Source organism: Argiope bruennichi, chromosome 6, assembly GCF_947563725.1.
Source record: "Argiope bruennichi chromosome 6, qqArgBrue1.1, whole genome shotgun sequence".
NCBI classification, from domain to species: Eukaryota; Metazoa; Arthropoda; class Arachnida; order Araneae; family Araneidae; genus Argiope; species Argiope bruennichi.
This window is the reverse complement of record NC_079156.1, coordinates 114721070-114734308: the sequence shown is the minus strand read 5'-3', so window position 1 is coordinate 114734308 and position 13239 is coordinate 114721070. Positions and strand designations below refer to the sequence as shown.

The following is a 13239-nucleotide window of genomic DNA, read 5'->3' as shown; positions in this document are numbered from 1 at the left end:
ATGAAATACATAAATAATCCACTTCTCAATAAGAAAAATGTGTCATCGATTTTATGACTCTAAAATTGGAAATCGACTTTTTTGACGGCTTATAATTCTTTACCCTAAGTGAAGACAAATTTTAATTCAAAAAATTTTTTAATTATATTTTAATCCTTTTATACTGACAGCAATTTAAGGAGTGAGAAGAAATGAATTTTTTTTCTGAGTTCTTATCTAACACATAACATTTTCGTCGCTTAAAATATTCGTAATGAGCCAAAACATTAAACGTACACATACGTTAATACCCTTGAAGAGTTTAAGTTACTTGTCGATTGCTAGGATTCCTGATCACACGGATGTTGCTCATAGGATTAGTGTTTAAGTTGGAAAGAGATTTAAATGTCGTGCATTGAGTTAAAAGGTTAAATTAGGGCTTAAAGATTTTAAATTCCATCAAAGTTTTAAGCTATGAGATGTATAGAAAAACCTCCTTTTATTGGTGTCGGGCTTCAAATACCTATAGTACAGAAGACGGCAAATAATTCAAGTGCTTTTCGTTTTAATTTCCGTACACAAACGCAACAGTGAATTTAAGTAGATTATATTATACATAAACTATTAAGAAAATAATCATTTGAGCCTAGCATCTCTAACTTTATCCATGTTATATCCCTTAAAATATCGTATCGGCTTAAATTAATCGGTGTACTACTTCATTATTTTAATCTTAAATTTCGATCAACTAATATTTATCCTCAGCAAAATGTTACCTGTAATTATATCAGAATCGCTTAATAAAAAAGCAAAGATTAACAAAGGTATGCCTAGTAAGTATATTCATTTTTTAAAAAGTTATTTAAATAAAAAAAATCAGAAAAATATCATTTTGAATTAAGAATTTTGAATTAAGAAAATAAGATAATAATATTCATACCATCAATATTCATTTTAAAATCTGAAAAACGGGATAAAAATATGCAATAATAGGAAAAAGAATATTTCTTTTCTTAATGTATTGATGATTTGCAAATATTCATGAATAAATAACAAATACGCGGGGATGCATGTTTGCGGAGTAGAAATTATTTATAATTCAAACTTATTTTGGCCAGTTCAAAAATAGCTTTGAATTAGCTATTTTTTATTGATCAGTTGACACTATAATTAACTGATAAGTAGAAGCTTTAATTGTTTGATAAAATAAAGCTTTCATTAATTGACAGGTTGACGCTTTAATTAATTCATAAGTTGAAGCTGTAATTAATTGATAAATTAAAACTTTAATGAATTGATAAATTGAAACTTTAATTAATTGATGATTTGAAGTTCTGATTAATTAATAAGTTGACGCTTTAATTAATTCACAAGTTAAATCTTTAATTAATAGATAAATTGAAGCTTTAATTATTTGATTAGTTGACACTTTAATTATTTGATTAGTTGACACTTTAATTAATTGATATTTTGAAGCTTTAATTAATTGATTTGAAGTTTTAAATAATTGATAAGTTGAAGTTTTATTGCGCAAAAGCTGATATAGCCATACCACGCAAAGCATACAAAAGCTTATCTTTAAAATGATGAAACAATAATCTTACTAAAATTCAGAAAGAAATTCGATCCGATCTTTTACAAAATTCATTCTTATGTTATTCTCATCCTTAAAATATTCACAAAACTGCATTCACCATCAGTTCAAAGAAAATAAGTTCAAATCAGTTTCACAGACGATAATTTGATCAAAGGTTTGTCTGATCTAATCTATTTTAAAGTTTGATATTTTTTTGAGCTTGATGTAATGTTCTAAGAATCGATTATTATCTCTGGTAACATTCGTTTTGAAAGTCGAAAATCCACCAATTATTTATGCAATTACTGCAAGAAACCAATAAATCCGACACCAATTTAATTTGTTAGGAAATAAATCACCATAGCAAATAATATAGTTTTCAATAACAACTTCGACTTCTTAAAAGATTTATTAAATAAGATATCAATATCAAAAATTTGAGTATAAAATTCCAGGGAAGTTTAAAAATTTAAAAGCGTCCTTCATTGTCCCAAAAGATTTTAAAGAAATAGACTCACATTTTTATCACTTCATAAAATGAAAATTGTTTCACCTCCTTCTTTTAAAGTGATATTTTTTTCAAGAAAATGATTTATGTAATTCATGCTGTTATTTACATTTTTTTTATTTAATGAATTAATGTTTTCTTACCTTGAATTGCTTGTTCTAAAGCTATAAAATGAAATAATAAAAATGAAATTTTAAGAAACTTATTCACAAAGTAAAATTGAAGAAGTATGAAAATTAAATTTTAATAATAATTAGATGAATTTATAAAAATTTTAATTTAAAGTCATTGAAACTGCCATGCTTCGGTACCGAAATACTTTACTATATTCACAATTTACAGAAGTTTACGGATATTCTTTCCAATAAATTTTCAGTATAGATAAAACTTTCATAATTGATAGGATATATGAATTTTCATTTAAAAAAATAAGACTAATGTGGTAACTATTTCTAAAAATGGTGAAAAGACTGAAGTGTTCACACGCAGGCGCTTTGAAAGCTTTGTTGCTAGACAGCTCAAAAAAAATTCACCATTATAAAGAACCCTTGCTGAAACCGACAATTACATCATTATCACATTGCGCTTATAAATTATTCTGTATTTAGTAAAGTTAACCTTTTAATTCAAAAGTGGGTATTAATGCAAAAACACACAAAATAAAGTAATATGTTACAACAAATGCAAAATATACTAAATGTAAATAAATGCATGTACTAAATGCAAATTTAAATAGTATGCATAAACAAATTGAAACATGTAATTAAAAATGAAATAAAATATTAATTGAAATAATTCTAATATTATAAATTTATAAAAATAAGATACTTGATAAGTACGTTAAATTAGGTATAAAAATAAAAAAAGTGGTGCAATTTTCTTAAACAAACGAGTATGTGTAGGTTGAGGATTTGTGCTAAGTCTTGTGGTAAAGTGAGCAAAATTATTCTAAACCTATCACAACATATCTTTTTTTTTTTTGTTGGTACCGAACTCTAATTTTAAACAGTTCTATTGACTTTCCTAATAATTCTTTTAATTTCTTCTGAGTTTTAAGTCTTTTATCTCTTTCAGCAACACTATTTTCAACTTGTACTAAAAAAAAATCAACTGTTGATATAAGATCATTCAACTCTTCATTCTTCATTTTTGATGAATTCTTTAATTTTTCCTTCTTTTATATCTGAAACTGACTTTTTTTATTTTGTATGATTTCTTTGATATCATTTTTGATCGCCTGAAATCATTTAAATGTTGTGAAAACGTACATAGTAATCTGCGACTTACCATGTATGAACGAAAATCTAATTCCGTGCATTTCCTCTGCCTTTCTTAACAATCTCTTTGACTTCAAGATTATTTTCAAGCATTGGGATTCAGATTAAGATTTTCAAGCGTTTTACCTTTTTCATTTTCGCTGCTTTCAGCTGTTGCTAAGAAACCAGATGTTATAACTAGGTCATCCAATTCTTCATTCAGGATTACTTGATTAATTCTTTAATTTTCTTTCTTTCATATCTGAAACTTATTCGCTACAAATTATTCTTTTTATTTTTCATCATTTCTCTGATATCATTTTTGATCTCCGGAAATCGTTTAAAACTTTGAAAATGTTCCTAGCTTTCTGCAACGTACCGTGCATGAATGAACATTTAAATTTAGACAAATTAAATAGAAACAAATAAGATAAAACATATAAGCTTTATCTAGACCTGCAACCTGGTAATATTTACTTTAGTTACCTGCTGAACCCAAATAATAAATAATAAAGAAAAAACAACCGAAAAGGCAAAGTTCTATGTTAAATAAAATACAAATTTGCTTAGAGTTTATTAGAAAATCATGAAAATGCTTTCTAATATTAATATATTTCTATTTAAACATATTGTATATCTTTCTAAAATCTAATCTATTTAAACTTTGTCTTTTTTTATTCTATTGCATACTACAAATCATTTGCACTCTTAAATACACTATTTAAATCATTTTATCCGTTTATATTGAAGAGATTATCATTCATTTATATTGAATTACCAAAAGCAATTTTCAAAGGAATGAAAAAAGAAAACTCGTATCCACTTCTATAAAAATATTTTATATCCAATAAAATGAAATTTCATTTCCCATTTGTAGTAATAATGTATTCTAGAAGAATTAAGTCATTACATATACTTACAAGGATTATCTGTCAAAAAGATATTTTATTAATAAACAGTTATAATAGCAATTTTAAATTTGCTAATTATCATATGCAAACATGTCCAATATTATAAAAAAAGAAAACGTTAAATTTCTCACAAAGAGAAATGGTACAATTGGTAGATCTTAAATCACTTATAGTGAGTGAGATAATTTATAAAAAATTTTCTTAAAAATATTTCTACTAAAAATTCCAATCTTTTCAGCTAAGATTTGGTCCACTAATAGCTTAAAGAAATAATTAGCGAATTTTAACCGCATGCTATTATGAAAATCACTAGATTAATCGAAACTCGAGATAAAAACTTTTATTTAAATTATTATATATTAATGTTGAAAGACCGAGGTCAAAGCAGATATTAAAACAATATTTATATAATTAGTTTACATTAATCAATTTCTTTTGGAAATTCATTTTTACTCTCATTCAGTATTTAAAATAACATGTTATAATCATTAAATACTTTTGTTATGAAACAAATGAACTCCTAGAAAGTGTATCTCATGTTGAATTAAAGTTAAATAAAACTAAACAATTAACTGATATTTAAGATCTCATAAAATTATAATCATAACATCAAAAATATACAATTCAGCGAAATTTCAGAAACAATAGAACATCAGAAAATATATTAGACATCGATTTTCAAAATTCTGTCATTACAAATATATAACATGTTTCGTTAAATAAAAGCGTGGAAATAAAAGAAAGTATTTCATTTAAAAAATGAGCACAAAGTTTTCTAAAATGTAAAGAAAAAGTCAGCTGTTTTTGCGAATCGCTTGTTTGATTTTGAGCTTAGTGAAAAAAAATTATCCTATGTTTAATGCGCATTTATTCAATGAAGTTAATACATCACACTTCCTGAAGTAGGTTGTCAAACTTTACTTTTGATATTAACAGTATTGAAACAAATGCTTTCAGTTCTATTATCACGTAAAAAATCAGATGCGACTGTAATTTCTCCTGAATAAAATATTCTGAAAGAACTGTTTTTTACCCTTTAAGAAATGTTAAATGGTTGAAAGAAGTGTTTTATTTTAAAATTCTTGAATATCATGAACATTTCCTTCAAAATCAAAAAAATGTGTTTAACATTATTTTCAGTTATAAATTCTTTCATTCTTTTTTTTCTTTTTTGCTTTTTTTTTACTTTTAGTGGCTATGAAAAATCCCTTTTATAGTATTTATAAGCAGAAATGAAAGAATTTTAAAGCAATAATAGCATGGAATTAATAACCCTAAAATTGAATAATTATTTATTAATTTTCTCGCTGAATGATAATGAAATATTTTTAAGAATATCAAAAGCAAAATATATTATTTTTTATTTCAAATCAAATATTTCGTACTTCGATAAAAATAAGACCATATTTAATATTGTAGAAATTTTTGACGAAATTTTCTGATTATTTTTTCTTGAAAATAATAAATTATCCAAAAATAATCGATTTTTCAAGTATTTCAAATGTATGGAATGTGATTTAACCATACAATTACTTAATAAAAGTATAAAGTTTATTTTACTGAAGTTATTTGAAAGCACATTCAATATATATTCTGATAACCTGATACTGAAAACATTTTTCCAATATATTTTACGAATACATATACGTTAACTTATATTATTTGGAATTTTTTATTTTTGTTTAAAATATTATGTTGGTAAAATATAACAGGACAAATATGTTATTGAAATTTAGTTTTAAAATATTCAGGATAAAGAATATTTTAATAGTTACTATAACTATAAAAAATATATTAGTTTACCGGCATTACTATCCATTACATCGTCATCTGAAAATAGAGGAAGGTATTAAAAGCATAAAATTATTTAATTTTCATTTTTCGATAACTTCCTATAATTTCTATAGCTAAATTAGGCAATTGTCAAAAATTTCTTAATATTTATGTTAGCTTGCATTAGATTAAAGAAATTTTCATTAGAAAATTTTATTTTATTAGCTTGTTGCAAAATTAAGATAAAAAGATAAAATAGATTGAATTGGCATTGATAGTACTTTCTTACAAAGATGAATTACGACTTCCTTATATGTCACAAATTTTTATAAAATTAATGCCTATTTGTTGAACGAAAATTTGTAGTAATAGGAAATTTTTATTTTATGAATACTGAGAAATACATTATAATAAAATTAATATAAATTATATTAATTATTTCTCATTTTAACATACTTTAGATATTTCAGTTTATTTAATGAAATATAAGAAAATAAATAGAAAACATTTTTAATACTTGTTTTGAAAATACAACATTTTTAATACTTTTTTTGAAAATACAACATTTTTAATACTTTTTTTGAATTTTGACTATCTGTACGCTTTGTTGGAAAAAAATTAAATTTTTCTATACAATCTATTAATTTGATCAAAAAATTCATTCATATAAGCTTTTTCTTTGAATATTGAAAAAAAAATGTTTTTATTTATAAAATTATAAAAATTTCTTTCAATAAAATAACCAATACATTTTTATTTAAATATTGGTTGATAAATATGTGTGTTAAGGTAAACACATCGTAAAAATTATAAGGATAATTTTTTAAAAAAATATTTGTATTCGGGAAAAAGTAGATAAATAAAAATTAAAAAAAAAGATTATCATGAAATTCTTATTTTCTAGAAATACTCACAACAATCTTCATCAGCATAATCTAAAAAAGAAATTCTTGGTTAATATTAAAAAAATGACACTTCGTACACGAATTTTTTCATTTTTCTTACTTTATAAAAAAATATAATACCATAATATGCAATAATGATTAGCACTCAATGAATAAATTTATTTGCATTTAAAAATATTTTGGTGACAAACCATCAACCATTTGGTGCAATCATCAATTTCGCAAGCAACATACCAATTAAAAATTTGTTTAGAAATTAAGACTGTTATCTATACATTAAAAATGAAACCGTATTTGATCAATGATTTAAATATCTAATTATTTGTGATGAGTTTTTATTTAAACAATAAATTTATAATTCCAATTTATCTTATTGCAAATTATATTGTTTTGATGATTTGTAATATGTGCAGACAAAATAAATACAGTTAAAATTATAAGTATCATTGGTTCAAATTAACGAAAATCAAATATTTCATGTTGATCAAAAATATAATTTAACTTTTGGTCAAAAAAATGAAAATGAAATTTTTCATGCTGATCAAAAATATAATTTATTTTTTGGTCAAAACAAAAGAAATGAAATTTTTTATGCTGATCAAAAATATAATTTAACTTTTGGTCAAAACAAACGAAAATGAAATATTTCATGCTGATCAAAAATATAATTTATCTTTTAGCCAAAACAAACGAAAAAGAAATTTTTCATGATGATCAAAAATATAATTGATCTTTTGGTCAAAACAAAAGAAAATGAAATTTTTCATGCTGATAAAAAAATAATTTATCTTTTGTTCAAAACAAATGACAATGAAATTTTTCATGATGATCAAAAATATAATTTATCTTTTGATCAAAAGAAAAGAAAATAAAATTTTCCATGCTTATCAAAATATAAATTATCGTTTGGTTTGAATAATAAGAAATTAAATTTTCCATGTTGATCAAACATATATGTTATCGTTTGGTTGAAACAAATAAAAATGAAATTTTTCATGTTGATCAAAAAATATTTTTCATGTAAAACATGTATTCTATCCTAGGATCATTTCTGAAATAAACGGTTAAAAGACAAGAAGGGCAAAATGACCGAGAATATAAAGACAAGCAAAATAGAAAAATGTTTTTTTAAAAGCTCTCCAATGATTTTTCAGATTAAAAAATTCATATCTTCACTTTTAGAAAACCAATTTTGTCCACTTCATTCTTTAGAACTCACTTGAAACAGTAATTAAAAGGAAATATTTCATTTCTTAGCGAATAATTGATCGAATGAAAAATTTTTGATTTTATAGTGGAAACTTGATTAATTTAAAAAAGGAGTAATTATATAATTAAATGATAATGATTTTCAAAACTAAATTGATTAATACCCATACAAAATTAATCTTAGTTTGAAGGCATCTTAAAAAAACGATTATCTTAAAATTAAAAAAGAAATAATTGATTCAATAAGTGAGTCAAGAAGAGAATATAATGGCTTTCAAACTAAAATTAAAGATATTAATTCATTTTCTAATTTTTTTAATTTCTAATTTTATTTAAAATTCATCATAATTTTAATTAAATAATCAAATAATAATAAAAAATGTAACTTTAATAAATAATCTTTTAATTTTTTTTATGGACAAACAATTTTTATTAACAGCATTTTGAATTTTGCAAAAAATTTCAAAATAAACTGTGCAATTCATATCAAACATTCTTAAATATTTTTTTTAAAAATAAGACGGTTTTTTGTTTTTTTTACTGAAAACATTTATATTAGAAAATTAATCAAGCAAATAAATGAAATATGTATAAAAGTCATTGTCCCACGATCAATAAAGATACGAATCAGAAAGAATGAGATTAATAGAAACAGTTTAAATAAAAGAAAAATTACAAAATTATATTGAAATTTCAAATTACCCAAAATAATTTCAAATTGTTTATTAATACAATTAATAAATGTTAATATTATATAAATTGGAATTTTTCACAGAAGAAAGATAAAATTAGAAATGAAAACATCTGCATTATGTTCACCTTCCTCTATATTCTTTTTTACAATTTCGGCTTTTTTGGGAAGAAAAACGCCTTACGTATGTGAAATAAAGGGGAAAAAATAAACTATCAAGTGAGGATTTAAACAATTATCTTTTATGAAAATGGTTGATTTGTTCACTAACGCGAAGTAGACGGGACTCCTTTTGTTATTTTAATTCTTCTCAGAATATGAATTGTATTTCTCTATCATTATTAACCCCTTCGCATACAATGACGATTCTGGTTCACTCATCGAATTATTGAATTTTCAACTTTAAATCTACAATTAAGTGAATGAATTTAAAATGCAAAGTAAGTAATATCAAATGTAAAATAATTTAGTTGATAAGTAAGTTAAATTAATTTAAAAGGCAGCTATTTCTGTTAATATTTTCGAATTATTCATATATTTGCACATTTACTAAATGACAAAGTATTGTTTAAAAGTCTTATAAAAGTCCTACAATTTTAATAATTTGCGTGACAAATTTTCCATGGAAAAAAAATCTTCGTCATAAAATAGTTCATTCTAACGAAATGTAATTACTATTCTTAAAAAAATTTGGAACACCTCAAAAAAAAAGGATGAGAAACTTCTGATGCGTCAGTTGATAATCACTACTTTGGTGAGTAAAGTAATGATGTAGGGTTTAATACATCCATACCGACGAGAGAAATTGCTTTGTAGCCGATAATGGCAGCTAGGACACAACTAAAGTTCTCGGCAGAATGGTGCCACGACACTGATTGCCATTCCCATTACCACGTAAGCAAAAGTAGGATTAAGTGGATTTCTTGTGGTTGCAGTTACAAAATTCTGAAACATTTCAATTGATTAACTGCCCAATGAGGCACAGAAATTTGTGTTTCTCTATAATTATTAACCACTTCGCATACAATGACGAATCTGATTCACACATCTAATTATTGAATTTTCATTTTTGAATCTGTAATTAAGTGAAGATATTTAAAATGCGAAATAAGCAATTTCAAATTCAAAGTAATTTAATTAATAAGTAAGTTAACATATGAAGGTCTCAAATTCTTGGATATCTGAAATTTATTTTACATTATTATAGGAATTAAATAATAATAAATGATTCTAATAAGAGGCGCCATTTTGCTAGGAAGTCAAGAAAATTCGTATGTAAAGGGGATAATAGAATGTTCACTGCAAATTATACAAATCGTCTTTCTGTTAAATTACAAACCTTCAGAATTCGTTTAAAATTTCCAACGTAAAAGCTTTTTAGGTATTAATGATCGTATTTTGAATAATATCTTCATGTTAAACAATTGGCAGATCCTTTTATTTTTGAACATAAATAAAACTAGTGAGAAACTGACTATAAGCCAATGTACAAAGCGCAAAATGAGTAAAATTAAAAGGTGGAAACTTGACTTTTTTTAAAACTAGAATTCAAAGACAATTCGATTATTTTTTTATATCTTTATCTCTCGGATAAATATATTTTCTATTTTTTTTTAAATTTTGAACTGGCATTAGAAAAATAATTGTTTTACATTTTGACTTAGACATAGGCAATACGTCCAATACCAACGTAATTCGTAAATTTTGTTTTCATTGAATATAAATGAATTTCCTTTCCTTCATTCAGTCTAGAATAAATATTTAAGATAAATCATAAACATTAATTTTCATATTGTGTATTAGTCATGTAAAAATCAGTAATAACTAAAACAATTTACTAATATTTCAAATGAATAAGTTGGAAGTTCAATTCATAGTTCAGAACACATATATTGATATATAAATTTTAAAGGAAACATTTGCAGTAAAATAGCAATCATACAATGTAGAAAATCTTGAGATCTCAGAACACAAGTTATAAATTGTTTCCCTTCTGTTAAATATATAGACATAATGTATGCCTTAAAATCTTTACCTGTATTTTGAGCTGCAAAGCAACTCAACAAGATGAGCAGAACAAATAGAGAAAATAATTTCGGCGTGATCATCTTGATACAAACTGGCTTATGTCGAAGTGAAAGGTTTTTATAGCACTATTCATGATATAATTCAATCAATTCACTAATCCTTTGTCACTTCAGCGCTCGATTTCCATACGGAATGGTCTAGATGATAAAGTTGCTTCCGTCCATCTAACGAGCAATACTTAGAATTGCTAATTCTATTCTGCAGGTGAATCAAGGATTTTCCACAGACAGGAAGAATTCGAAAATTTCGATTTCCTTTGGAATCATCACTTATTTTTTCTTATGCAGTATCCCATTTTACAAATGATTTATTTTCGTTTAAAACATTTCGAATATTTTAATATTCGATATTGCGATTTCTCTTATATTGCGCACACAAAATTAAGAACAAACCTTTTTCTTGATCAGTTAATTATTAATCTTTGCAAATTTCGGCACCTTTAAAAATATATTTACCAACATCTTTTTTACTTTTGTGTAATAAAGTTTAAAGTTATCTTTGCTGAAAAATATAAACGAAATGTTTAATCATAATGAGCTCAATTTGTTTGATCTCAGGAACATTTGACAAAACCTCGTGGCAACAAATATTCAGTTGCTTCTTATGTTAAACTTTTACTTTGGTGTAATACAGTTTAAAGTTATCGATGTTGAAAGACATAATTAAAATGTTTAATTCTTATGGACTGAATTCGTCTGATATCAGTACCATTTGACGAAAACTTTTGGCAACTAATGTTCAGTTGTTTGTTATGTTGCATTTTTACTTCTGTGCAATAAAGTTTGAAGTTACTCAAGTCCTTTTCTGTTGAGTTCCGAGTCATGTCGGCATCTCGGGAAATGAGAAGGCAGCCTTGGTTGCAAAATCTGCATTGACTTTTTTGAGCATAGGCCTCCCCTTTTATGATATTAAAAGGTTCATTTCCCATCACTTCTCTTCTACCTGGCAAAAGTCATGGGATCGGCAGACTGAAAATAAATTACATTTTATAAAAGCGGATATTGTTCCTTGGCCTGTTCATCCTATACGTGAGATGGATGTTAAATTGACACGTCTCCGTATAGGACATACGCGCTTTACCCACAAACATCTCGTATTTGGGGAAAATGCGCCTATGTGCAACAGCTGTCAAGTTAATATTACTGTTCGGCATATCTTGATTGAATGTCCTGTCTTTAATTCCTACCGTGCTCGTTTTTTTTTTTTTTACCTTGTCTTCAACATTGCAGGACTTAGTGGGTGAAAGATACCACCCAAATATTTTTAAATTCTTAAAAGCTATTGACTTTTTAACTTGTATATAGACTTTTTAATTATTCCTTTTGCGTTGAACATTCCTTTCTGTGTATTTAATCGTTTCATCATTGCATCAAAATCTCATGTATCATAGTTTTTAAATTTTACGATGTTAAAACTATTTGCACATCATTTTTTTGGGGGAATTTTTCTTTATTATATGTCTGTGCTAATTAAATAAATGGGTGTATTTTAATAAATTTTATACTTATACCATTTTATTGGCGCAGTATAGCCAAATATGGCTCTTGCGCCAGTAAAACACACAAAACCAAAACCAAACTGTTTGAAGTTACCATAGCTGATAGACACAATTAAAATTTTTAACTCTAATTGACTCAAACATTCTAATCTCAGGATCATTTGACAAAAAATTTCGGCAACAAATGTTTAATTGCTTGTTATGCTGCAATTTTTTTTTTTACTTTTTTTTTCTTACTTTCTCATACATGAATATAGAGAAAGTATTGTAATCGTCAAAAATTCCAATTCGAGGTTTTGATGAATCTCCACATTTTAGAACTCCCTAAGTTTGAAAAATACATTTTCGTCATTATGTCTGTCTGTGTTTAAAGACGTTAACTCAAATACGCATTGAATTAGATGTATGACGCCAGGTGTTAGGAGCTTTGTCCGAATCTGTAGATTTCTGACAAACTTTGATAGATATTTCCTCTGAAATCCATAGAAGGCTATCTGCCAATCTATTTGGGTTCAAGTGCATTGTATCACTACAAAAAGAGTTATTTAGATAAAATTTTGCAGACAATTTAAGCATCTAAAATGTAAGAATTTGTCAGTTTTATAACCATATCTGTAATCTTCCTGCCAAATTTTAATTCCATTTGGTCGAGGAAAAGAGAAATTAAAAAAAAGAGTTAAAGTGAAAGCCAATGATTTTTCATCAATCAAATATGAAAGAAATATAAGGAATATAATCGATGATCATAAGAATCGATATCGATAATTATAAGAAATTTATTTCCTTTGATAAGCGAAAACGATTGCTCTCATTATTAAGTACTTTTCTAAACAGTGAATAAATCT

General features: G+C 25.2%; 1 protein-coding gene across 1 annotated transcript in view; it reads right to left on the bottom strand.

The window, feature by feature from the left end:
• The window catches only part of LOC129971915 (PE-PGRS family protein PE_PGRS33-like), a 122642-nt gene that overhangs the window by 106195 nt on the left and 3208 nt on the right, over nucleotides 1–13239 (bottom strand). Inside the window, exon 2 of the mRNA XM_056085893.1 lies at nucleotides 2207–2227. Within this exon, the coding sequence (XP_055941868.1) occupies nucleotides 2207–2227 (21 nt within the window). The remainder of the gene's footprint in view (nucleotides 1–2206; nucleotides 2228–13239) is intronic.